The 27,374-nt window shown below is 42.1% G+C and overlaps 2 protein-coding genes across 4 annotated transcripts; one reads left to right on the forward strand and one right to left on the reverse strand.

The window, feature by feature from the left end:
- Positions 1–5,397: 5,397 nt before the first annotated feature.
- On the reverse strand, positions 5,398–13,678 carry LOC137603907 (zinc finger CCCH domain-containing protein 6). Of its 3 annotated transcripts, XM_068327758.1 has the most exons (12): positions 13,226–13,678; positions 11,019–11,238; positions 10,815–10,937; positions 10,490–10,724; positions 10,218–10,360; positions 9,971–10,099; positions 9,766–9,882; positions 9,548–9,655; positions 9,226–9,458; positions 8,575–9,119; positions 6,789–8,276; positions 5,398–6,333 (listed from the first exon to the last, which is right to left on the reverse strand). In XM_068327758.1, coding segments are annotated over exons 1-12 (3,429 nt in total). In that variant the 5' UTR covers positions 13,312–13,678; the 3' UTR covers positions 5,398–6,331. The 3 variants fall into 3 exon arrangements, with proteins under 3 accessions (XP_068183859.1, XP_068183860.1, XP_068183857.1); XM_068327759.1 differs by having other exon boundaries at positions 5,398–8,276; positions 13,426–13,678; XM_068327756.1 differs by having other exon boundaries at positions 5,398–8,276.
- Positions 13,679–14,507: 829 nt separating this feature from the next.
- On the forward strand, positions 14,508–26,954 carry LOC137603986 (fibulin-7). The gene is made up of 8 exons (XM_068327894.1): positions 14,508–14,828; positions 16,043–16,205; positions 18,491–18,667; positions 20,547–20,672; positions 20,767–20,904; positions 21,480–21,617; positions 24,313–24,451; positions 25,650–26,954. Exons 1-8 carry the CDS (start codon positions 14,751–14,753, stop codon positions 26,020–26,022), a joined length of 1,332 nt encoding a protein of 443 aa, XP_068183995.1. The 5' UTR covers positions 14,508–14,750; the 3' UTR covers positions 26,023–26,954.
- Positions 26,955–27,374: the final 420 nt, after the last annotated feature.

Here is a 27,374-nt window from a genome sequence, read left to right on the forward strand (position 1 = left end):
TGGCATCAAGTCGTGAAGATTTCTCCCATGGCACATGTCCAACTCATCCATAGCTGTTCATAGCAGTCTAGCAGGTAGTTCCTGTGTTACTAGCAAACAATTTTTGGTGAACCCGTTGCTAAAACTCCGATTGAACCATTGAAATTGCTGATCAATCTAACCTGACAATATGTCATGTCCTTGTGTTTGACTTTACTATTTATTTCTGTATTTAATTTTCCAGTTCTCTTACTATATGATTGCCTTATTAGTTTGTCCTTTATCAGCCCTGTGTGTTTTCATACATCAAGCATACTAGCATTTTTGTAGAGATTTAGGATGTTTGTTTTTGTGGTCTGGGACCTTTCCTGTTCTTAATTTGCCTTTTTTTGTGTGGGTTTTGTTAAGTGAACTGCAATCTGGGCAATCTGTTGGGGTGATTTTTTGTCTTCCACATCATTTTACAGAGATTTTAATATTTTTACAATGTTTGATCTTTACAGTCCTTGAAAGAAAAAGACGAAAATCTGTTGTGCTTAGTTTGCCTTTCTTTTTTTCTTTTTTTTTTACAAATAATGTGTTTTGGGTTTTTTTCAGTTAAATGTTATCCTCATGCTGGTGCTGAAAACTAAATATTTGTCACACATATCAGTTACTGTAGATGATTCCATCAGTACCAACAAACAACTACTATGGCTTAAAAAACTGTTAATATCCACAACAAGTAGTTTTATCTGCCTCTCTGCTCTTAGGTTCTGTTGGTGGAAGACGATGCCGCTGTGAGGAGAGTTATAACCTCCGCTCATCGTGTTTTGGACTGCCTGTCGGAGCTCGGTTCCTCCTCAGACATCAACTCTCTGCTCAAATCTTTCCAGTTGTTTTCTAAGTCTCTGCTTTTACTCACCAGTCTGACAGCAGAGAGAGCAAACTCTTTAAAGGATGAACGACAAACAAAACAACTCTTAAATTACTTGCACACACTGAGGAGGTGCATCTCAATGCTGCATACAGCTATGTGCACAACCATCAAATACCCTACGAGTGAGCAGACCCAAGCAGCCAAGAGATACGTCCTGGACAAAGTGCAGAGTACAGTGAATGATATTATTATGACCCTGAAAAGTAAATGTGAATCTGGATCGCTGGGACCTTGTGGTTTTTACACGGGGACCAGGAACTGTCTGTTACAACTACTGACTGGTTGCTCTACCTCCTCTATCCAAGGCAGTGGCTTAGACAGCTTCGTGAGAGATCTTGTGCTTCACTGTATGGCCGTGGCAAACTCTTCTCGGAGAGACTTTCAGCGAACACTGGTGGGTCATTGTCGTCACATCCTGCATTTCTGGTCAGCCATGAAAAGGATTTTAAAGAACTTGAAGGATCCTAATGATGCTGAGCAGAGCCTTAAAAAGCCCTGCAATTTTTTGGTTCAACAAATGCAAATGCTTGACGAAGCTTTGGTGACTGCTCTCCTTCATCAGATCGTTGACACATTTCTAACCACATCCTCTGCTGTCGATGAACTTTTGAGTGTGACCAGACAGATCCTTGAAGATCAATCTTCTGATCATGTAGATTTGAACTTCATCCAGCCCATAGTTGAGGATTTCATATCTTCTATTGACAGAATAATCCAAGTGGCGAATTTAATCTCAGCCATGGCCAATGATGCAAAGAGTTTGGAGAATGTGGAGAACTCAAAAGCCTGTCTCATGAGACTCAGAGTTCAAATCACATCTTTTTCCCTGGAGATTGCAGATAATTCAATGCAAACTGTTCAAAAGCTTCACGATATGTGTCAGAAATGGGAAGAAGAGACTCATCACCTTCAGGATGCCGTCAATGATGTATTAGACGTGAGGGAGTTCACCAGTATTATTCTTAGTGAGATGGTTAATGAGCGACTTGGATGTGATGAAGCATACAGAGAGCAAAACTATCAGCTGTTTAATGAACACGCCGCAAATCTAATTGGTCTCATGAAGCTGCTGATTCGTTCAGTGAGGAGACACTTGGACAGAAGTGATAAGCCCATCTTCAGGAATGGCCTCCTGGTCCTGCTGAAGCAGGGTCAGTCATCTCAAACCAAAGTGGTTGAGTCCATTAGGGACATGCTTTCAGGTTCCAGTCTGAATGTTGAGGGATACACACATTTTTCAAGTAATGTTTCCACAGCTTTTCAGCATTTTAAAGTTCTCAGACAGGGACTGGATGGCCAGCAGCATCCAGATCTCCTGAGCCCGTTGCGAAAGGGGGTACGTCACCCTGAAATCTTGCAATCATGTTTTCTAGTTGGAGACACTTGCGAACTAAACAGTGGCCACCTGAGAACAGACACAGACTCTCCTGTTTTGGAGGTCATAGAGAGAGATTCCCAAACTGAGCATCAGGAGGAATACTCAGATGAAGGAACCGTGGAAGCAGACCTGGCTCATAAATTTGACAGCGGTGATTTAAAGATCACAGCTGTCTCCAGTGAGCCCAGACTAATCCAAACGTCTCGTGAATTTGACCTCCTACCCCTCTTGTATGAAGTTGTGACTGTAACTAAAGGGAAAGATGTGACAGCACTCAACCAGGTCTGCACCGGTGTTCTCGAGCTGTCAAACTGTTATGCTAAATCTGCGAAGGAAGCATTGGCAATCGTTGACGCGGTTGATCGTCAGACATTGGAAAGTTTCCGAGCAGAGCTGGTGTCGCTGACTCCACTGCTCATCCAGACGGCTCAGGAGACAGCAATCAGCTCCGCAATGAGCACAGAGAACATCTATAAACACAGCACACAGTTTTCTGACCTCATTAACAACACCCAGAAGGTTTTACTGCCGGTGGCTGGAGCCTGGTATCATGCTGTTTACAACAAACTGCAAGGAAATCTGCCAACAATGGCAGCCACTGTTAAGCAAGAGCTAAATGAAGTCATGATTTTATGCGCTGACACGGTCCAGCTCTTGACTTTATCTGATTTAACATCACAAGGCGACAGTCAAGAAACTTTCAGTATTTTACACAGCAAGCTGAACAAAGCCCAGAACCATACGAGGCATCTGATGGATTGCTCCTTCTCTCTGGAGGGGCAGGTAGATCAGCTGGAGGGACTTTGTATTCTGTGGGGTTTGTCTATTAAGATTTTATTGAATTCTGTTGATAGGATTTTGGGAACGTCAACTGCGATGAAACATTTAGGTCCTCAGAAGCAGCTGTCAGTTTTGTCTGAGAACTCACTTCGGATCCAAGACGCAGCAAGGTTGACCAGCCTGACTTGTAGAAGCGCCTACAAGTCAAAGCAGATAACAGGTTACCAGGACGAACTGAAAACAGTGACTGAGGCGTACCTTAAAGCTGCAGAAGAGCTGGACATGAAGCCATGCGTGATGCAGTTTGCAAAGTCAGAATGTTTTCAGAGGCAACTCTTGATTAAGATTAAAGTGCTTTCTAGTCATTTAAGCAAAGCGAACAGTGATTATGACAGTGCTCTGCAAAATGTTGTCAGCATTGCTTATTTTGCTGCAGGACACGTAAAGGGGGACAAGACAGAGGACGCAGAGCAGAAGTACGAAACGGCAGCACAGTCTCTACTTGAAAATGTGAAACATGCAACCAGAAAGATGGAGGACTCTTTGAACTACATCCGTGACCCCCGTGCCCGATCTAATCTGAGGTCTATCAACGACCACCTGTCTTTTCAGATCTCAGATATAGTGAGCAGGGCGAGGCTCATGGTAGAAACTCACTACATTTGTGACACACTGAGTCTAGATGTGCAGCTTCAGTGCTGGTCAGCCAAAGCTCATTATGTGGTGGAGGAGATTGGGAAGTATGATGGGATTCACCAGGAGGCTAAAGAGCACATCAGGGCAGGTTTACAGGGCAGAACACCAGAGGGTACAAGAGAAAACTTATCCACAAGCCCACTTAATGCCAAAGAAGTAGAATTTGCCTCTGACACAACATCCCAGCAGACAGGCCGCTTAGAAACCGCTGATGCTGCAGAACCAGACATGGCAAATGCAGTCAAAAGTGGTAATAAAAATATGTGGAAAAATGTAAGTGAGTCACGATTTACAATTAATTTACAGGATAATGGCTCCAATCGGTCACAATAAAACCTTTTCATATTTTTCTACAGGATGCTGTTGAGTCAGAAGTCCACAAAGATGCTTCATCGCTGACCTACACCTCCATTTTTTTAAAGAAAGAAAGCGATAGCTGGGATCCCAAGGACAACAGAATAGTCCAAATGACCAGGAAGATGGCTGACACAATATGTTACATGACCCAGTATCTGAGGAAGAAAGGACCGATAGCGGTAACAAACCCAGACTTTAAACTGCCTTGTACCTCGTCACGCAAATTTATCTTCAATCGCTTCCTTTCTTTCCAGAACAAAGAGGCATTTGTTAATGCGGCCAAAGATGTGATCTCAAGCTGCCAGTCAGTAACTCAGTTTATCAGAGTAATCACCAACCACTGCATGGATGAACAGTGTGCGGTTGAACTCTCCCTCATTGTTGAACAGATTCTCACCATCACGAATCAACTCCACATCATCTCCAGGTTTGAGATCTAAAACTTAAGCTTGAAAATGAAAGACAGTGTGGCTGATGACTGTATTCTTTCATCTGTTTACTAGTGTTAATGCTGTAACACCAGAGTGCAAATCATCCGATGAGATTCTTGTGAAAAATGCCCAAAATCTGCTCCAGACGGTCTTGCGAGGGGTCCATGCTGCAGAAACTGCCTGCATGACAGTAAATATAATATCCGGCCTAATAAATATGTAATGACGTCTTCTCAATGTATGAAATAAAGAGCTGGAATTATCCTGTCCTGTGATAGAAGCATGCTTCAAAGTGACAACACTCTTTTTGTAGGGTTTGAAGCAGCCTGAACCAAACTCAGACGGCGCAGAGGCCACATCCTTGTGTTTCCTGTGGAGGAGGAAGCTGGAGATCCACAGAGCCCAGCAGACCTCCAACCCAGAAACAGATGAGCTGGGTTTGAGGAAGACCTCCAACCATCCTATTGCACCCAGTCTTGTCCTGCCAGTTAATGTGAATGTAAACACAAAACACAAGTAGCATGTGTTTTAAAAAAGAAAAGCTTTAAAGGTTAAATTTAAAAAGCAAATCTGTTTATCCTTTACAGAAAACATTTAAATATTTTATGTAGAACAATCTGAAAAGGTAACATTTACAAAAGCTGTAAATTAAAAGTAATGTAAAAAAAAACCAACATTGATAGAAGTATAAAGATTGAAAAGAAATGCACAAATTAAGCACATAAAAATTGTCCTCACATGCATCACTATTCAATGACCATCCACCACTGGAAGCAACGGACACTAAACTTATATAACAATAAAATTAAACATTGCACTTTGGTGTGTGTGATTGAGGAAAAAACAGTTGTTGTTTTTTAAATGTCTTTATTTCAGATACTCATAATAAAATCCATGAAATGTGTCAGGCATATGTGTTCAAAATGTCAAACTGTTATTACAACCATAACCACCATAATGACAGGAAAAAAATAAGAAGTATTCATTAAAACACTTAAACTGTACATGTGATACAAAATAGGCATTTACAATGCAAACCAATGGAAAAAGCTTTGTAAAGAAGCGCTTTAGTCAAACGAGGAGAGATCGGCTTCACAGACACCATCTCCAAATACAAACTGTCTAACACTGAGCCAGTCTTTACAACACACATAATTCTATACATGAGTTCACCTGCAGTTAAATCGAACAGATTTCAATCCGAGCCACAAAGGTCACATTCCCTCATGTACCATTTCTGTGTATTACACTTAATTTTTTTTTTTCTTCTGATAAAAACAAATGGTTATCTGCTGTTCAAAACATTTAATGCAAGAATCGCATTGAGGAAAGACGGTTCATCAATATTTAGTAACAAGTATAAATTTACTGTTATCGGTAAGCAATTGCCAATTTAGAAATCCTACTACAGTAACGTTAAGTTAAGCCAGGTAAAAAAAACAAAAAAATTCTAGCAATGTACAGGATAAAATTTGAATGGCAACGTTTTACACAGAATATAATTTACTTCTTAACTGTGCAGGAAACTTGAATGTTGCAAAGATGTGTTTGCAAGCTAGCTTAATTATGGGGCAGTTCAGAAAACAGAATGCTGTAAGATGGAACAGCAATCGATCCCTGCTACATGCATTTCACACAAGGCATTGATAAACAAACGTTTGTTATTAACATCATCACTTGAATCCTATCAGTTTCTAGGAAACGGTGCAGTGAAAAGGTGCAGCAGAAAGGGATTTGCAGACCGGACCTCACCGTGTCCGAGGTTGACGAGTCACAAAGTTTCATCAGGATTTCTGTAAACATAAATAATGAAAGAAACACCTGTTGACTTGTGGCAAAATCTTGACCATAAAAAAGATCACAAGCATAAAAACCTCATTTGTTTGATCGTTCATTTTATGTTTTTTCGCTCTGCATGTATGTTGAAGGCTCTGTTTTACAGAGTGAAATGCCCGGAATGTAGTGAGCAACATGTAGGACAGTCAGTCCTCAGAGAGAACTATACAGTTAACAAAGCGTGTTTTTAGGATTGTTTTTAAAATGTACATGAAATTTACAAACATGTTTAAAGAGCATCACACAGGTAACATATTAGGGTCATGGTGGCAGGACGTACACTTCCTGTGTGTGTCACATATCAACTCCATATGTGTGGTGAACTAGATAACACATGTTTCTATACAGAATGATGAGTTGACAAATCAACTGGTTTGAGTAGAGCTAAATGAAGATGAATGAATTCACTGACAGAAAGGGGAAGCGGTGGGATCAAACGTCTTAAATACATCTTTTAGTGTCCTGTCGTCCGCCTCCTGCTCTGGATCGTCTTGTTTGGGTTCTTCCCCCAGTTCCTCCTGCTGCTCTTTGTCCTTCTTCTCCTCTGCCTCCTCCTGAGGTCCTGGACAGCCCTGTCCTCCTGGTTTGGCCTGTCTGGGGTCCGTGTACTGGGGTCGGATCAGCCCGGCCAGTGCTTGGATGGGGAGGTTGTGAACTGCAGGGGGTTTTACAGGCGACTCGGCAGGCGCTGTAGGAGAACTGGGGGGTGGAGGTTGATCTGAGGACACGTCTGTGCTCTTGGGGTCTTCGAAGGAGCTACCTCTGTGGGTCGGTGAGAGCGATGGTGGCAGCAAAGTGTCTTTCTTTTCTGGGTGCTTTAGAATGCCCAGCTTTTTAGGAGGCTCTGCTTGCTCCTTCTGAGACTGCTTGGTCTGATTTCGAGGATCGTAGAGACTGATGCCCCCCAGGATTGTGGTGGGACTCTCTAATCCTCCACCGGAAGATGCCAGACGAGGGGCATACGGTGGAAGCTTCTCAGTTTCAGTCTTTGCTGGACCAGCGTGAGGAGAGGAGCTAGCACTAGCTTTTTGTAGCCTAGGATCCACGACACCTCCCCCAGAGGGGGTCTCTTTCTGCCCCAGCACCTTGGAGTCCAGACTCCCAGTGCGTTTGAGTCTGGGGTCCAGGATTTTCTGCTGACGAGGATCTGCAGGTCTCTCTGCGGCTAATCGAGACTCTATGGATCCAGAGGACAATCTACTCATGCGTTCCTTCAAACGTGTTGCTGCCAGTCTGGGGTCAGTCAGCGGGGGGCTGGAGACAGGGGGATGGTCCGGCAGGATCGTTCGATTCATTTGAGCATCTGCAATTAAAGGTGGGAGAGGCAAGTTGATGGAGTGTTCCTGTTTGGGCACCAGGGAAGGGATGAGGTCCTCGGGGGCCCACACCACCATCTGAGCAAAGGCTGGACGCTGGAGCAGGATGTCAACTCGGATGTGGCTGAACTGCTTCAACTGGCAGCGGGGGTCCCGCAGCACCACGCCAGGGCCAGCATCCAGAGGGATGAGAACAGCTTTGTCCCGGAGCTCTCTCTCCCCTTCGTCATCCTCCTCTCCTGGGGGGGGCTTCTCGGTAGCGAGGTGGCTCTGCTGGCAGTAGGAAGTCTGCTCTACTGGCCTCATCTTCCTGGGGTCTCTGGAGAGCCGTGGGTCTGTGGCGCCGTCCGACTCCTTTTTCACCTCTGGGGGTCGATGACGAGGGTCTGCTTTCACACGGGGGTCACTGGGTGGGGCCCTCTCCTTCAAAACCCGTGGGTCACCCAGTACTGGAGTCATCTGTGCCGTCTGTGGAGGGTTTGACTGAGCCTGATGCAACTCGTTCTGCTTCTTTAGAGATTTAAGGATGGAGGTGACACAGCTCACATCCTCATCGTCACTCGAGTACCAGTTTGTAGTTTCATCTGCAGAACAAACTTCAATTATATGTTTTGTTCTTTAACACATTGTTAAGTACAGTATTTTCCGCACTATAAGGCGCACCTAAAAGCTTTTAGTTTTCTCAAAAACCGACAGTCCACCTTCTAATCCAGTGCGTCTTATATATGAAAATTGTTTGAGTGGGCCATTCATTGAAGGTGCGCCTTATAGTACAGAAACTACTGTAATGCATTTATTAAGGCTTTATTAACATCCCGTATGGCTTATTGGTTTTACTTTATCATAATTCAGGAAAAAGAGCTTCTTGCTTCCAGGACCCACCTCTGTTTGAATTATCGTCCTGGTCTTCTGCTCTCGGTGGCTCGTTCCCTGGAGGATGGGACTCTTGTTGTTTTTGCTGCTGCGCCAGGTGTAAAAAGATGGCTTTCTGTACAGCTGGTGGTAAAGACTGCAACTGTGCCTCTGCAACCATCTGACCTCCTTGTTGACTCAGCGCCTGGTTCTGGAGGAAGCTGCTGAAGAGCTCCACTGGGTTCTGACTGAACGATGGAAAAGGGAAGAGACTTTGCAGCATCTGCAGGTCTGGAACAGGAGGGAATGGAGGCCTCTGCATATTCATCTGAGGGTTAATATTAGGCTGGTTTCCAAGGAAGGCCGGGGTTTGACCTGGGGGGATTGGTGGCTGCATTGGAAATCCATGTGATGGGTGTTTTCCTTGGGGGCTTTGGGGCATTGGGTCACTCATGGAGCCAGGCGATCCAGGGGGAAGAGCAGAGGCGCCTGAAGGCACCACGCCTCCACTCTGCATGTCTTCTGAGTCTCCACTGAACTGATTGGTGTCTTCCCCTTGACTGAAGTTGGAGTTGCTGGGAAGAAATGTGAACAAGACTCTTTAGTGTGAGCTTGAAACAATGTTTAGGTGTTTTTATTTTTAATTACAGATTTCTTTTTTTTTTTCTTTTTTTTTTTTACCTCAGACCAATTTTCTGTGCCAGATTTACAGTAGGTTGAACCTTGATTTCAAACAGGGAAGGGATCTTCTTCCCTGCTTGTCCAGAAGCTCCATCTGTAGGGCTGCTCTGACCAGGAGTCGGTAGCAATCCCACTCCAGGAGGGGGCTTCGGAAGAGGGGCGATTCCCTGCTTTCTCAGGTCCTCGAGCTCCAACTCGTCCTCACGAGCATTCTCCTCTTCGGTGTTAATTATCTTAATAAATGAGACGGAAAGCCAATTGTTACTTTTTAAGACTCTCTTGACACATAAGTGTGAAAATAAAATAATTCCTTGTGTCCTACCTTATCAAGCAATTCTTTGGTCACATCGTTCAAAGCATCATGGGAGAACTTGCAGTTGTCTCCTTGGTAACATTTAGCTCCAGTATGAAAGAACTTGCATGGGTATTCATGTGCAAACACAGGCTAAGGAAAATGACTGATCAAAAATCACATTGCAAATTCACTTCTTGATGGAATTAAAGAATCAAACTAGAAACACTTCATCATTAGTGAAGGATATTGTGCATGTAAATACAGTTATCTCCTTTACTGCAGTATCCTTGCAGATAAAACTTGCAAAGCTCCTTTTTCTTATCTGGTACGACCAGCTCATGTTCAAATTTGCACTGTTCCCCCTGCGAGAGAAGATACATCATCTGTCATGTGGGATGGTGAGTGGCTTTGTCATCTTCAACCGGCAAAATAACATTTGTGCTGCTCTACCTTGATGCATCGACCCTCCAAGAAATATTTGCAGATGTATCTCCCATTGTGTTCGACTGTGTGCTGATTGATGAACTCTTTGCTCATGATAAGCCGTTTCTTCTGAAAAGCAGGAGAATTCTTTCCTTCCTGCAACAGAAGATAAACGACAGAACATCGTTAAAAAGACACACATGGATGCACACCGTCAAAAACGATTGGTGATGTAAAGGTCAACCATCCGGATGATTTTTGGGGCAGCACTTACCCCACCCATGTCCTCCAAGCCTTGGTCTCCCCCTCGACCTCGTCCACGTCCTCCCCAGGGTTTGCCCCTTGGCTTCTTGTTCTTGTTGAGCATCCCTCGTCCTCTTCCTGGTCCACTCCCTCTGCCTCTTCCCCTCTGTCCAACTGGAAATCAGAATTTGGAAGAAATATCCTTACAAATGCATTCTGCTTTATGTGATGGGAAGTTGACTTAAACCACAACCTCTATTCCTCTTATTTGATGTATGAACTGAATCTGAAAAGCATTCATACACTGCTGTTGCTTCATTCCTCTCATGTTTCCCCTCTTCATCTGTTCTTTAGCGTAGCGTCCCTTTCCATGAGAAGACGAATCCTTTGACGGCGGATACTCAGACATGTCGTCTTCGTAATCGTCTTCTTCTTCATCATAATCGTATTTGTCGTCGCTGTAGTCACTGTACTTGTCAAAATCGCCGCTCTTGAGCGGCGGGGACTTGCCATGGCTTCCCTTTGAATCACGTCCATGCTGATAAGTCAACAGACCACAGAGGAAATGGTCACAGAGTGAATCTTTTGTGATTGCTTTGTGTCAACGCGGCAGAGGAGACAAACTCACCTGAGAGCTCTGGCCATCGGACTCACGGTTGGATCCTTGCCTCTTACGGTTTTTGGCCCTTTCCTGTCGATCGTAGTCGGAGTCATAGCTGTCAGAGCTGGAGCTGCTGGAGGTGGAGTGGTACTGAGGAGACATCAGCAGGAAAACAGGAGGTGAATCTTTAATTCCTTCACATTTAGAACATCTGGTAGGACTGAATCCTACCTTCTGCCTGTCACGCCTCCTCCTTTTAGATCGCCTCTTCTCTCGGGTCTTTTTGTATCGCTTCCTGGAGTGTCTGTGAGTCTTCTCTTCTTTCTCTTTAGCTTTTTCTTTTTCTATTTCTTTCTCTTTGCCATCAGTCACCTCTGTCACCTCCTTGTTTTCTTCTTCAATTCCAATTCCTTCGTCATCTATTTCTCCATCTTCTAGTTCACCATCCTCCCTGAAAGCGGAAGGGAAACAGTAAAATAATAAACAGCTTTGTTAAAATCCTTTACTACAAAATCTGTTTCTGATATTCTGTCACACACACACAACAATTTTTTTATTTGGGAGTAAATAATCGAGACATGCTTTGGTAACATGTTGACAAAGAACAAAGAAACAAATATAAACCCAACATAGTTTCTAGTTCATCTCAAGACTTTCCTGTATGAAACAAATCCAGTTGGTGTTATAAAACCCTGACCGTTTTGTCATAATCTGAGCCAATGATAAAATCACTCTCATGTGGAGTGAAATCTATGAATACTAGTTATTAATGTTACAACCTTATTCGCTCACTTCATAGACGAAATATCGTGTACTATTTTTCATACATACTGAATGTTGTAATTCAAAACAGATAAAAAGGTCCATTTTATTATAATATCAAAATAAAAATGTCTTTTATTTTGAAAAAAAATGGACCTTTATCAAAATGGATACAGATTCATTATGACCACAGCAAAAATCAAATTATCTGTTTTGATAAAAATTCATCACGACCTAGCTGCTAGAGTTTTGAAGTCAGACATTGGAACAAGTAAATGTCTATTACTGTTAGCCAGGTGCGTTTAGAAAATGTTGTTTTTTTTAACTTCATGACCCTTCTAGAGGAATTTCCACTGGGACACATGAGCTGCTAAACATTTATAATATCAGACAAGGAAGGTAGGGGCAAATATAACTGGTCGAAGGCACTGCAGCTAAAATCCAACTATCAACATATTTGGTGCCCATTTAAGATTTGACACGGGCCAAATACAGTGACGATTCACTGATTTAAAACAGGCACAATGTCAATCAAAAAATATATAAACAAATGTCAACTGATTCTCAAAAGGAATTTGATTGAATTTGGCATTTAAGTATGACGATGGTATATCATGAATTGTTAAAATTAATGCCATGTCACATTTGCTGCTTTAAAAATGATAAAATAATTTCTCTGCAATAGTCCAGTATAAATAACAATATTATTATTAGTAATAATTATATTAATAATAGGTTAGTAATATACTGGGACTAAAGGTCAAACCACTGATCCAGATGTTTTCACAAACTAACCACGTCTTCATCTGACACCAAGACTGATCTGGCTTCAAACTGATGCTATACCTGTACAATTTCAAAGCTACCAGTAAAGTACTTAAAGTCCTCTTTTAGCATAAACCTCAACTTTTAATATGAAACACATTCTAATTTAAATTTAATCTATCTGACTTGGGGAAAACTGGCATGAAACACCATTTCATATGTCATGTACATTAGTGAAGGATTAAAGCAAATGTATGCAAAAACTTAATGTTGACAACCTAGTTAGAAAACAACTTTGACATTACACAAACATTCCAGCTTAAGTATTCCAAGTGTCACATATTAAGAAATGTATTTGGCATTATAATTAAAGCACAACTACAAACTCAACGTGCTTTTTCTGATCTTCCAGTAGCTGTTAACTCCTTTAAGGAAAAAAAAGAGTCCAACTACATGGACAGACACATGGCCCCACATCGAGGTCACTACTTGCTGACCCCCGTCTCAGCAGTACTACCAGCTGGCCGCTAGGGGGAGTGCTGAACCTGGATGGGCGTGGCAATTACATCATGGTCATTTGCATAGCCTCCTGCAGATGGCAACAATGAAACCATGGATCCGTCCTAGTTCCGCAACAACAACGAACGATGAGGTCTGCGATCTTGCATGGAAATGATCATGAGTCCAATCGACACGGTGATGGAACAATCTAGGCTACTTGGACACCGTTACTCAGCTGCACCACAGAGGCATGCAAAGATTTTTTTTTTTTTTTTTTTTTTGAGGGGGAAGAACCCTACATCCTGCAACTCTTTTGATTATAAAAGAAAACAGTAACACAAGCATGTCGACCCACAGCACTGAAACGCACAGACGAGCGTATTAAGAATGGTATAAGAATGTTACTCGACCTTCCGTCCCCTGCAAGCTCAGAGTCTGTCATGTTATTGTCAAGAACAGGGGCTGGGGGACTGGAAACCAGGCTCACAGAAGCCATTGGAAAACGGATCTGCCTCCCTTCTCTCTGGTACAAGAGTGAATTAACTCAGCCACTCAAGGAGACGTTGGCTTGTGAGAGATGCTGGAAGATTTCAGACGGGAAAAGACTCACGGTGTTACATGTCTCGACAGAGACAGTAAACAGACACTCTCCTTTGTCATATCAATGGCGTTTTAACTCTGTGAGCGCAGCTTGATACCCCGCTTTGCTAATGTCCCGTCGGTTGACTGCTGCCATGGTGAAATAGAGGAGACGGAGTGAGAAACAGACAGAAATGTAACCATGTTCGTTGATTTCAGCATCTTCATGGGCTTTCTCAACAGGGACATCATCTCAAAATGGCTTCTGAGGTCTCTGCAGCACATTCCTGGATTGTGTGTTCCTCCACAGCTATATACTCCCATTCGGATCGATCTAACTTGTAGACAATACATCGTCATCAGCTATTGGTCAGATTGTGCAGACTAAACAAGGCTGCGATTGTGATTGGTTGACAGCGTTGTCAGTCATTTCCAACATCTGCAACAACGAAGTACATTTGACCGCCCACGCCTGTCCTTTGTCTGAATTTATGACTTTATGAATAACGCAGTTATAAAGAACAACGTGTATTACATTTCAGTGAATTATATTCAACTGTTTGGATGGTATTTTCCAGAAGCTACGCATTAACTAATTTGTTTTTCGGCGCAGACGCGCTCGAAAATTAGACGTTCAATGAAGCGTCCTGCAATAACTTTTTTGACCACCAGATGTCGCCCTAACTAAAGATCAAATCCAAAAGAATTTTCTATATTTACTCGTATAACGGTGGCAAAGAGGCATTAACCATCATGCACTCCGGTATAGTATAATGTGCAAATGAAATTATTCTTGCGTCCATGGTGGATTTAATGTACCTGTTATGATTACTGTGCTTGTTTGGGAGTATTGGGTCACTGTCACTGTGGGTATATCAGATTCTATTAGGTGAGTCCGTCAGTCAAACACGGATATCAACCTGTTACAACTCATAATACTGAAAACATTCTCATTCTAAACCACTCCCCAAATTTAGATTATTTTACTCAGTTTGTCAGTGAAAAGTAACTTTATATTACGCAAAATAAAAAATAAAAAAAAAACCCTGTCAGCCACAAGGACATGCAAAGAGAAAAAAAAAAAAGTCGTATAAATATTTGGGAGTATCTCGATGGGAGGGCTTCTTTCTGAGGCTCGGTGGTGCGCGGACCTCAGACGCTGAAGTTTCCGAGTGCGCTTAAATTCTCTGGAGCGCACCTCACACACCTGATGAGCATCTTCCGAACTCTTCAAATCGGGGGACGAAACTTCAAAAGATAGACCATTTTTATTTTATTTTTTGCACCACAGTAAAGACTGCTACATTATTGCAGGGGAATACGTGGCCTACTTTTATTTTTTTTTTAAAGTCAGATATGGGATTGTCTTTCCGACACAGGTGTTTACTTTTACTGTTTTTGACGACTATCCAGAGCGGTCATGGTGTCGTTCAGGTAAGACCAATTTAATTTACCATCATTTCTCCAACAACAGCTTACTTTTCAAAGAGATACCTGGAAAAATAACGTGTACTACGTGGAATTTAAAAAAAAATAAAAAACTTTATATCCAGCTGTTCTAAACTGTACATAATATTTAATATATGTAACAAAAAATATGCAAGGTTTGGATCTCTGAGTCCTCTCATATCCTCTACGTTTGCCTTAGGCAGGTAAAAAAAAGAAGAAGAAGAAATGTCTAACCTCCACCAGCACACACATCCATCCATCCATTCATCCATCCATTCATGTCTCTCTCTCTCTCTCTCTCTCTCTGTCTCCCTCTCCCTCTCTCTCTCTCTCTCTCTCTCTCTCTCCCTCTCTCTCTCTCTCTCTCTCTCTGTATATACAGTATATACTGTACAGTATATGTATGTGCATACATAGATATGCACGTACATACATACACACAAGCTGGTCAATATTTTATGAAACCCCCATAATAACATAATCATTCTACGCAATAATTATATCATGCAAAGTAATTGTTCCAATGAATGGGAGATCAATAAAACGTCTTGAATGGATTATAAATGTTTTTCCCTCAGGAACTGTGAAATGACTTGACAAGTCTTCTCTCTCAAGTAGCTACCAGTGACACCCACGCTATTTTTGAATCTGCCTATTCAGAATTATCCAATGAGATTGTGTTTTTGTACCACCATGCAAAATATACAGAGGAAGGGCATTTTGGATTTAAGTCCCTATGACATCTGCCAGACAGCTTTTGTCCAGCTGTATCTGCCACTGTATTTGCGGTAGTGAGAGAAAACGCATGAGGGATAGAACAGAAACATATTCAGTCTGTGAATACATTGTCGTCTAATGGAAAACAGTAAACGGCCAGTAAAATAAGTCATAGTGTCACTGTCATGCTGATATTGTGTATAGAGTACAGAAAAAAAACCACATTTATTTAAGATATCTTGTCATCATTACATTGTGTATTTTGATGTAAATAAGAACTTGTTAGAACTCTAACACCTATGACATGGATGCAGGTTGCTTCATCATGCCCAGCAGCTATGCACTGAAATGCATTTACCGCTCATGTTTAATGTTTTATGACTACAATTTTGTGGCTTTTATTCCTGTTTCCATCTATGTTTTGGAAAGTTGAAATGTTTTCCCGACCTTCTAATAGTTGAGCTCTTTGTGCTTGTTCACAGACGTGCATGGATAAACACCAGGTGGTTCTGGTGCTTCGTCAGATGGAGAAGTTTCTGAAAGGCCAGGAGATGCGGTTTACAGAGGGACTCAGGATCATGAAGTCAAAACTGGCAATGCTTCAGAACTCTGTCTCCAAGTTACCTCAAGCAGATCAGTCAGCTGGTGAGTAATAAACACAACACAAACGACTGAAAATAACACTGTTCTTCACATCTATGTCATAAACATTATTATTGTCATCTTTGCAGGCCTTTTTATTAACTCAAATGCATTTTGGCAAAGTAGGAGGAGCACTTGTGCTAGTTTAACATTAGTAATGGCTTTGTTACATGTGAGTGTTCCAATGTTACTAACACCCTACCATAGTAGGGTGTCAGTAAGCTACATGCACAACATGAGACCAATGAAGCTGATGAAGATAAGTAAAATTCAGCCACCTCTCATTTAATCATTTTCATGTGCAGTTCCTACTGATTTTGTTTAATTTACTTGCTGAAATATGCTAAATCCAACTTTATAAACAAGTTATACAACATTATTAGTATTATCTGTACTGTATTATCAAGTTCAACCAATAAAGGGATTTAAAATACATTGTTAGAAATAGAATACAAAGCCGAAAATTTTGCACACTTGTAAAGAAGAGTTATTCACCATGATTAGACCTCTGGAAGGTTGAGCTGTACAGAGACTGAGACTGAACAGAGTATTTTCTATCAATAATTTCACTTTAAATCACTTATAAATGACAGAAAACTTCAGGCCTCAGGCAGCATAGCTCAGCTGAACCCCCATCATTGTTTCAGCAATAATATTTCAGGTGGAAAATGTTTTCTTGGTGCCATTCCTGAGTATTGAAAAGGCTGCAAGAGGTTGAATCAAACTGTCTGCTTTACAAAATAAATTGAAAAAAATTGTCATCCAGGGAAAGTTTCATAAACCGTTAGGTAAACTAAAGGGTTACATTTGTCAGTCATGTTCTATCAGCTACTTGGGAGCTTATGCCGATGATCCAGGTCAGCTCTGAGGCTCTGCTCCTGTGTCAGGATGGATCACTTCCTCATGTTGGTGCTCTGTGCTCGAACTACATGCTTAATGAACTATACCAGCTTTGGGACTGAACTGCTTTGCAGTCTGATTCAAAGTGCTGCAAGCCGATGTGCAGGACATCAAAGAAGTGGAAATTCTTATTTGAATCCTCCACTGATGTATATTTGTAGGATTTGGGACGATGTGTCATTTGTAGACCTGGTGAGCAAACTGGGTCTCACACATGTGAGATAAGTTTGTTTGCTTTCCTTGTTGTGTTATCTAAATCATGCAGTCCAGCGTTCACTTTTCCTTAAGTGATAAAGGTACATTATGTGGAATTTAAGTACCTGCAGATTAGAAAACAAACACTGGCTCAAAGAGGGTCTTAAATGTTTTTTCACAAGGGATGAAATTAGGTTCAGTTGGTTACACATGGAAAATACAACTACTAAATACTGTGTTGGAGTGATGAAAGTAAAATTAAAGACATATTTCACCACTGCAAAGGCAGGCTATTATAAAAATCAGTTGCCCATGCTGTAGAGAAATATTTTGAAATTTGTGGCTCTTGACTAAAAAACAAATTAAATTCTCCAACAACCAAAAAAAGAGCAATAGACCCTCTGGCTGGTCGGTGATGCACTGCGATTAGGGTCTTAAGTGTAGCAGGAGGTCAACTGATAGACACCTGTCATTGAAATCTTAACCGTGGACTAAACAGGGTTCCAAAGACATTGTGGACCATGGATGGATGGATGGACGGATGATTGTGGTTTATATGTGAGCAGATGCTGGTGATGCTTTACAGATGAGTAGCAGCCAGAAAATTATTGATGGTTTGAGTTGATGCTAAAGAAAGAGGAGTTGTACCTGCTGCCCGTACTGTAATGACACAAATGCCTCATATTTATTCAAAAGCTAGATTTTACACCATTGTCTTCATCACCTTTGTAACATCAAGCACAACCAAAAACTGCTCAGAAAAAGACCCAGTGGGCGCCCGTCACACCACGAACTGGAGCTAGATGTGATGGAGGTCTGACTGTGCAGGATTGACTTCACACATTTGAACCTACTGAAGTTCAGACATGCGATTCTCATAACGCTGCAGTTATACTGTAATTGTGCATAATGTCAGATAATTGTTTTACATATTTTGCCACCATAAAACTCTCCGAAGCATGAAACACATGCACCACAGAACATCTGGCTGCTGGTGGAGCTCTGACATGTAAAAATGGCTGCTCCTGTGCTGGTTGACTGTAAATGAGGTATTCGAATGGTCCGTTCCCATGAAGGCTCCGCTGTGCCCGCTGACACGTGTGTCTCTCCCAAGGCAGAAAATGCCAAAGGATGTCTGGAGGTTTACTCCACATGTGACCAGCCTCTCTCTCCATGTTTTTCCTCTCCCACAGGTCATATCACTTGCCCCTCTCTGGAAGCCCCTGCTCACGGTACCAAGTTTGGCTCAAAGTACTTTGTTGGGCATGAGGTCCATTTCTCTTGTTCCCAGGGCTACCATCTGGTCGGCTCTGCCACACGTCTGTGCCGGGACAACGGCACCTGGACCGGCTTCAGTGCCGTCTGTAAAGGTGAGTCTAACTTGGGAGTTTCTTGTTTGATAAAGATAAAGCCACTCCAATCTCTTGACTTGTGTGAGACCAGCCTCATGTGTGATCCAGTCTCAGTCCTGCAACAGAACGTTTTCATCACAGGATCAGCAGATGTTCACCCCCGAGATTTTTTCCACATTCAAACATGCATCCACTGTCACCGAGGTATTCAGTGGAATGTTTTTGGACCACGTCTGCACATCATTCACCGTTGAGCAAAAAAAAAACCCAAAACACCAGCACCCATTTAGGGTTTAGCAGAGTGAGTGCCAGGCTGAAACAGACGGCAGCCCCAGAGGCTGAACTGACCTCAACACACATCCACAGATAACAGGCAAAGAAAAGAGCCATTCTTTAGAGTGACTGGTGCTCCTCGGTCCACTGAATGAAGCCCTCATTAAAATAGCATTGAATGTCTGTGGACACAGAAAAACACCTGTACTGCATTCCATTATGGGAAGCCTTACCCTCTGGGTTTGTCCTCTGAACAGCAACAGTTCGGCTACTGTAAGAAAACCTAGTTGCTCGTGTTTCACTGGTTCTTTGACAGTGGTCACACTGGATGGGGCTAAGTCCAGACATTATATCCTCACCACGGTCCGATAGCGCAGAAGTATGAGAAGCATGTTATTGATAGCCCGTTCAGCCTGCACTTGTGGCTCCCTTCCAAAAATTCCAAGTGCCAAACTCATGCACACGTTTGTTGACATTCGTGGTGGAACAACATGGGAAGGCTTGAGGCTGCACAGTATTATCCCTCTTCAGCCTCGTATGAGGCGTCTAAATTTAGTCATGCTTAAAAAGCAGTTTAAATTGAGTTTAAATATAACCAGCAGAGTGAAATGGGCCTTTTCATGTCATGGCCCTGTGGTGGCCCCTGGGGAAGTCAAATAAACATTAGAGGGATTGGTTATCATCCAGCGTACTGCGGCCTCAGCGCTGGAGCTCAGACAGCATTAGCTGCTTCGTGATTCGAACATCTGCACAACATCCTGACTCCAGAGAAACAGATCGTAAGGCCGATGAGTGCGGTCGTCCACTTGTGTCCCAACTTTGACATTTCCTCATTTATTCCTATGTGTTTGACAGTTGTATGTAAAAAGATGTGGCTAACACTACATCCGGACACCACACAGGTCAGATTTTAGTTTTGAAACTGCGAATGGATTTAATGGAAGTACCTATTAATAATAATTTGTATATAATGGAATCGAAATAAATGTTATTCGTTCTGTATGAAGAGAAGTATTACTGTTGTTATCTGGCATCACAGAGTTGCAGCTAACATACTGGGCCCATAATGACAGGACCAGTCTCTCAGTCTTAAGTATTACTTATCAAAGTGGGTAGACTCATTGCCGCTCTATGGATAGATAGTCTTTTTTTTTTGTCTGTGTCACCCATTCTTATTGATTTATATTACAGTATGCTGTTTCATTAAAACAGATCAGCAAACAACTGTAGCAAACAACAGATCAGGTTTACATTCTATTTCTCAGTGTCAAGTTTTTCTATGTATTTTAATATGACATTAACACATACAGTAGTCTGCTTTATTTGTATGACAGACACACAGTAAATTGTTTAGACACACTACGTCTGTATAAACCATCCACTACCTCTTACAGATTCATATTGACAGAACATTCAGCCAAGTGTGGAGATTATTTGTGGTGAATGAAGCTTAATACCTGGTTGTATGTAGTATTGTCATCGCTGAAACATCTAAGAAGAAAGTACGGCTCTGTTCCCTGTGGAAGAAAATAGCATTCTGACGAGACACTGTAGTCCTGGATAGACTGCTGAGGAAGGGGCAACTTTTTCAGGGAGTCGCCATAATTCTCGACTGAATTCACAGACGTAAGTGAGTGTGCAAGCAACCCCTGCCAAAATGGAGGTACCTGTGTGGACGGCATTAACCAGTACAAATGCACCTGCCCCCAGAGCTGGAGTGGTTCTCACTGCCAACACCAGACCCAGACAGGTGGGTGTTTGCACGTCCAACAAAGTATACAGTATATTTTTAATATTTGCTGGAGCACAGATTTGCATCTTTCTGATTTGCCCCTCCATTGCAGCGCCGCCTGAGTGGAGTGTTATGAACGATCCGGCTTTCAGCCGGAGGCCTCGCTGTGCTCAGGTAAACCAGGCCCAGCACTGCAGCTGTGACGCAGGCTTTCACATGAGTGGCACGTCTGACAACAGCATCTGTCAGGGTGAGCTGGAATTAGGTGTTACTACATTGATCCCTGTGGTTCATTTGATCTTTGCTGCTCCTTCTCACAGCGATACAAGGTCAGCTACAAAGCAGTCCCTTTGAGTCGATGCTCAGCAGCATCTCAGCGGGGAAAAAAGCCCATTTTCATATGGGCTTTACCGCTCCAAAGAGTTTACCTCCTCCAGCGATTAATCCACCCACAAATAAGAATAATCTTTAGAGCCAGTCTGCAACAAACAAAATAATCCTCTGGACAGGTCACATGCTGATTAGCCTCCAATTAGGTCACAGTTCAGCTGCTATGAAGATGTTATTTATTGAGTAACATTTTGAAGTAGACGTTTTTTAGCAACTGTGCCAAAGTTCTTCAGTTTTAAGATTCCCTAAGGAAGCAGAAATAGATAGGATACTGACTTCTTTTAATGTTCAGGGTGTGTACTTTATGTTTATTATCATCTGCTACAATGTATTTATCTCAGATATTTACTATAAATCTACTACATGCATAATACCATGACTTGGTCATGTGACGCGTGATTAAAGCTGACACATTCTGGACATGTCCCTCTCCAGATGTGAACGAGTGTGAAGTGTACAGGCTGGACCAAGGAGGGAAACTATGTGTCCATGAGTGTGTGAATGTCCCAGGCTCGTACCACTGCTCCTGCCCCAACGGCTACAAGTTGCTCCCAGACAGACGGAACTGTGAGGGTGAGTGACAAGAAGGGGGGGGGGGTGTGAGGAGAAAAGGTTTATTCACAGAATCAGACACCAAAGAGAGTCGTGTTATCTGGATAAGTGTATGAAATGTGCAGACATCAAGTCTTTGTTGTTAATCAACAGTTTATGTAAGCTAGTGGTTCACAAACTAAGGCCCGCGGGCAAGATGCAGCCCGTCTCCACATTTTACATGGCCCCCTGAACAGTACCAGAAAAATCCAGAACTGATCAATAAAGAGTGGAAAATGGCACCTTGTATTTTCAACAGACGTGACAAAATGATCAGCAGCCTTAACTTATAGCTACGAGGGGGAAACTCATTTGCGACATGTATTCCCAAATAAAAGCATTTGAGGTGAAACCAGCACTGGTTTCACCTCACCTTTCGCACTGCAGAGAACCCAGCGGTCCTGTTCGCAGCTGGAAGGTGTGTGAAGCACCGAAAACGCTGAAGGCAGAGTTCCGTCTGCGATCACGTGTTTGTCACAGTTTGTCTGTTACAAACTGACCCCGGCCCCCCACCTATGAGGCCCTTACAGGAAAAAGTTTGGAGACCCCTGATGTAAACCGTGTCTCAGTCACATACTGATCATGTGATTGTGTCATGACTCATAATCAGCTGGTGGATGATTCACTCAGTGGAACTGTTTTAGACTGACCTCACAAATGTAGTTCAGTGGAGACGAGTCACCTGCCTTCATGTACCGCTACTTCATAAACGTTGTTGGCTTCTACTAGCAATACTACCTACAACACTACCTATGCTACTGTTACTGCTACTACTACTACTATTATACTACTACTACTGCTGCTACTACTATTACTACTACTGATACTACTACTATAACTGCTACAACAACTACTACAAAACTAACACTACTACTACTACTACTGCTACTACTATTACTACTACTGTAACTACTACAACTACTACAACAACTACTACTACTACTACTACTACTGCTACTACCACTACTATTACTACTACAACTACTACTACTATTACTATTACTACTACTAGAACTATTACTACTATTAGTACTATTACTACTAGTAGTATTACTACTACTACTAGTACTATTACTGCTACTAAGATAAGATGAGATAAGATATTCCTTTATTCGTCCCACAGCGGGGAAATGTCCTACTATTGCTGCTGCTACTAAAATTATTACTATTATTGTTGTTACTGCTGGTGCTACTACTATCAACACTACTATTATTGTCACTAATACTGCTGCCACCACAGATCCTTTAATACTACTATACTACCATTATTATTATTATTATTATTATTATTATTAGTAGTAGTAGTAGTAGTAGTAGTAGTAGTAGTAGTAGTAGTAGTAGTAGTAGCAGTAGTAGTAGTAGTCGTAGTTGTAGTAGTAATAGAGGGCCAATAATTTCTTATACCCTAATCCAACTTGATTGATTGATTGATTATTCCAGTTACAAATGACATATAAAACACTGTCAGCAGTAGCTGACATCTATTATCAACAGATTTATGGAGTTTGTGAACCACACAGCCCGTAACCACGTGTTATGGGATTGAGCACTTGAAGTAAAACATTAAGAATTTAATTCCCCAATATTTCAGACATACAGCACAGCTGATGTGATGACTGCTGACACCTGTAGCTGTGTCTGTAGACCGACTGAAACCTCCCTGCTTTATTACTAATAATCCTTTCAGTTGTGTCTGGACGAATCCATGGGAACCACGGTTTGGTGATCTGTTTACTTCAGGAAATTGTGTTGCATGCTCTCATACTCCATACACACACTATACACACTGCTGTCCTGTTCAGTGGGGGAGCGATGCAGCATATAGAACATCTCCATGCTCCTTGTTTTGACTACAAGTTTAGGGGTTGAATCCTGGCTGTGATGCGGTGCAGTGCGTTCTGACAGATTCTTTAACTGTGGCAAATGATTTCATCCGCATCAGTTTCCAATTGGTGGCGATGATTTCATCCCTGCTACGTTTCTCAATGACAGAATAGTTATCTGGGTTTTTAATCCCGGCTGTTTGGCTGCATCATACAGGGCAATGAATATCAGCTGTCGGCATTGACATGCATTTTCTGAATTCTTTTTTTTTTTTTGTGTTGTTTATCGTAGGAAATTAGTTTTGTTATCAATTAAAGGTCATATGTGGGAGTTGGGTGTAACTACTTCTTATATTCTAACATGTTGAGAGACTTTATAAAAGTGTTAAACTGCTTTCTTCAGGATTCCTGTTTTCTGGACAGGTGTCCCAAAAGGAAATGCTTAACATATTAAAACATTCTATAGTGGTGCCAACAAGTGATGGGTTTTTTTTTCTATAATAACTCATTTAAAAAATACATTCTTGAAACAAACAATCTTTACACTGTGAGTTCCTTACTTTTAGGTGCAGTTCAACTCATACAGACCACACACTTTGTGCCTTTATAAAGTTTTCCATTCACTTTTTGGCGAACACATTTTGCCAAAAAAAAAAACCAGAAGAAAGATGGAAGTAAACAATTGCAGCCCATCGTCTTCTGCACACTGTGGTAACCAGTCTGTGACTGTGGTAACCAGTCTGTGCAGTCTGCCTCAGTCTGGTAAGTCTGGTAAGACTGACGCAGGGATTCAGTCTGGTAACTCTCTCGTCCCACTTCTCATTCTTACATACCTCCTCTGTTTTGTCTTCCAGATGTGGATGAGTGTTTAAGCCAACAGCACAACTGCAGCCGTGGTACAACTTGTATCAACACGGGTGGAGGCTTTCGGTGCGTCAATCCAGAGTGTCCTCGTTCTCATGGCAACATCAGCTACGTCAAGACATCTCCCTTGTAAGCTGATACACCCGAATGTGTCCAGTTTTGTCTTTTCCTTTCTTAGAGAAAAGCTTTAAAAAAAAGAAAAGAAAATAGTTTTAAATCTTCCACGTTTTAGCAGGAAATTGACATCAGATCAAACTGTGAGGCTGTAATTGATTCCAGAATGACATTATTAAGAATATTCAGATTTTGCCAATCATCCATGTGGCCCAGAATCCACAATAAAAGGTGAGAAAACAATGAGTTTGATCTGTCGGTCTCAGGAGTGCTCTAGCTGAACTCTCAGGAGGGTCATGTTTCACTGAACATGAATTTACTTTAGTAGTTTTGGACATCATTGCTATTTATTTGAGCAACATTTAACTCCCCATGGTTACAGCTGAAACACTGCCACGTCACCAATGGCTGAGTTGACCAAACATGTTCAGGAGGGAAACAGAATCCTGCAGTGCAAAGCATAAATCAAACTTCACCCTTTTCTTTCTTTCTAGTTCCTAAAACAGCTTTTGTGTTCGATTTTGAACAGTTTAACTTGCAGTAGTTCAGTGAGAAATTATTACAAGCATTTATGGGGCGTGCATTTCATGATGGCGTTTAGATAATCTAGCTCCACTGTTGTTTGTGATTGTCTGACCCATCGGACATTGTCGCAGAATGTAATGAATTTAAAACCATTACAAGTGAGGGCCAAGGAAAATAAGAGCTGAGGAGCAAATGATTCCTGAATGAGGGCCAGCCTGCGCTGAACTTCCCCTTCACCAGCTAACGTTTTTCTCTTCAGTATGATGTAGAATGTGTGTGTCCTAGCCAAACGTTTGGAGACATTACAACTTTCACCTCCCTATTTGCCAGTCGTGAGCGACCGCCTCATTTAGGAGCATGAAACAAAGCTCTGTCCGCTTCTACTGAACCATCAATGTGGTGAAATCCCGCTCCGCTGCCAGCAAAGGAGATGGATTAACGTTTGGGAGAAGGGAGAGAGAAGGAATCGAGTAAGACAGTAGCCACGTCTCCATTTCATAATGTGTCTAAAGCTGATTATTATTATTAGAATTTAATTTTTTTGGTAGGGGTCAAGTGAAGGCAGCTGCAAGAAAAATTAAAACAAATAGAAAACATAGTTGAGACAGCTTCCGGAATTAAAACAATTATTGTATTATTATCTCGGAAACCTAAATATTTTCTTTTATTTTCTGTGTCTGTCCTGCAGTCAGTGTGAGAGGAACCCCTGCCCGATGGACAGCCGCTCCTGCAAGCTGGCGGCTAAGACCGTGTCCTTCCACTACCTGTCTCTGCCCTCCAACACTCAGACACCCGCCACGCTTTTCCGTATGGCGACGGCCACCGCCCCGGGGCGCACGGGGCCGGACAGCCTGCGCTTCGGCATAGCGGCCGGAAACTCCCGAGGCATCTTCGTCATGCAGCGTTCAGACAGACAGACCGGTGAGCTGATACTGGTTCAGCAGCTCCGCGGGCCGCAGGAGATCAGCGTGGACGTGGACATGTCCGAGTACAGCGAACGCACCTTTCAGGCCAAGCATGTCGCCAGGGTTAACATTCTGGTTTCACCTCATAACTTCTAAAATCTCGTCCGTGAAGGAGTCAGACTACAGAGAGACGACAAAAAAGGAACAAAGAAGAATCTGTGATGGGCACTAATTTTATACTTTTTCTTCACTCTCTATCAGAAGTATATATTTCAGATTAGTTGAGGCTGAAATTTGTTTAATGGTCAAATTATCAAAACAAGTATATTTAACATTTAAAAGCCAAAATAGGCCTACGGCAAAACGGCCCCATGTCGGCGCCAAGATAAGTAGTGGCAGTGTGAGTTTGGATTGATGTCATTTGTGATTGAATTTGTGAAAACACAATGAATTGTCTCTCTGTCATTTCTTTGTGTTTGTATCCTTATCCAATGTAGATCTGTGTAGCTCAGGGCCCCAAGCTGGGCGCACTGCTCCCGCTTTAGTGACGATGACTCCTTTGAAAACACTCGCGCTCCTGCAGCTCTAATTTATTGGAAATATTGTTGTTAGTTTTTACAGTGTAACATTCTGTGTGTTACATGTTTTATTTTCCACCTTATTCTGTATATTTGTTTATTGTACTGGGCTTACCTTATTTAAGGCACCGTTCTTTATGTTTCTTTTAAAAGAGTTGCTACGGTAATGTACATGTGCACATTTCCTTGATTACACGTGCTGTACGCTACCCTGAAATAGTTTAAATCAGAGATGATTTGGCAAGCTTTGCTCCACAATTTATCTGGAATTTTAATTGCCCCCCCCCCCCCATAGCTGAACTGAAATAAAGTCAGTCCAACATTTCAGCGTTTGTTAAGCTGCTCTACTTGATGCTGAACAGTGGAAGCATTGAATGTCCTTGTGGCGGTGCTTACTTTCTTTCTACATCCATTTCATGTGAATCTCAATTGGTGAAATTCCAGCACATGGTTGATGAGTGAACTCTGGATGGCTACGTCTAGCTATCTGAAAAATGAAAGAAATATAAAATAAAATAAATAAAAATGAAAGGATAGAAAGAATGTGTTTTAAATTTCAACCCTGGGGCAGTAGCTTACAGGTATTACAAGTCAAAGCAGGTTTTGCAAAATTTCTTGGAACCAAAAGGACTTTCACAGTGTTTCTACTTTATTTAAGAAAAACTTAGAGCACTCTAACTCTGAGAAAAAAGACTAATGCTCACGCATGTGATCCTTCACGTCTTCTTCCTGGGGTTTACATTACAATAAAGGAGCAAGAAGACCTCTAAAGTAGATGGTGAGAGTGAAAACACAAGACCTGATGGCACACGCTGCTCTGAAAATGACAGCTTGCCTTAATGGTGGGTGTCATTTCCTCCAGAAACTAAATCATGAGCGCCCTCATTGCAGCCTTTCTTTCATGATGGGACCGCGATGTTTGATGTTTCA

Source organism: Antennarius striatus, chromosome 11, assembly GCF_040054535.1.
Source record: "Antennarius striatus isolate MH-2024 chromosome 11, ASM4005453v1, whole genome shotgun sequence".
Lineage (NCBI taxonomy): Eukaryota > Metazoa > Chordata > Actinopteri > Lophiiformes > Antennariidae > Antennarius > Antennarius striatus.

Excerpts from the sequence above, each read along its gene's own strand:
- LOC137603907 (XM_068327756.1), bottom strand. The coding sequence starts at position 13,311 with ATGGCTTCTGTGAGCCTGGTTTCCAGTCCCCCAGCCCCTGTTCTTGAC. Across the intron at positions 11,239-13,225 it reads GAGCTTGCAGGGGACGGAAG|GGAGGATGGTGAACTAGAAG; the intron begins GTCGAGTAACAT and ends TTCCGCTTTCAG. Across the intron at positions 10,725-10,814 it reads CCGATGGCCAGAGCTCTCAG|CATGGACGTGATTCAAAGGG; the intron begins GTGAGTTTGTCT and ends TTGACTTATCAG.
- LOC137603986 (XM_068327894.1), top strand. The coding sequence starts at position 14,751 with ATGGGATTGTCTTTCCGACACAGGTGTTTACTTTTACTGTTTTTGACG. Across the intron at positions 20,905-21,479 it reads TGACAACAGCATCTGTCAGG|ATGTGAACGAGTGTGAAGTG; the intron begins GTGAGCTGGAAT and ends GTCCCTCTCCAG. Across the intron at positions 21,618-24,312 it reads AGACAGACGGAACTGTGAGG|ATGTGGATGAGTGTTTAAGC; the intron begins GTGAGTGACAAG and ends TTTGTCTTCCAG.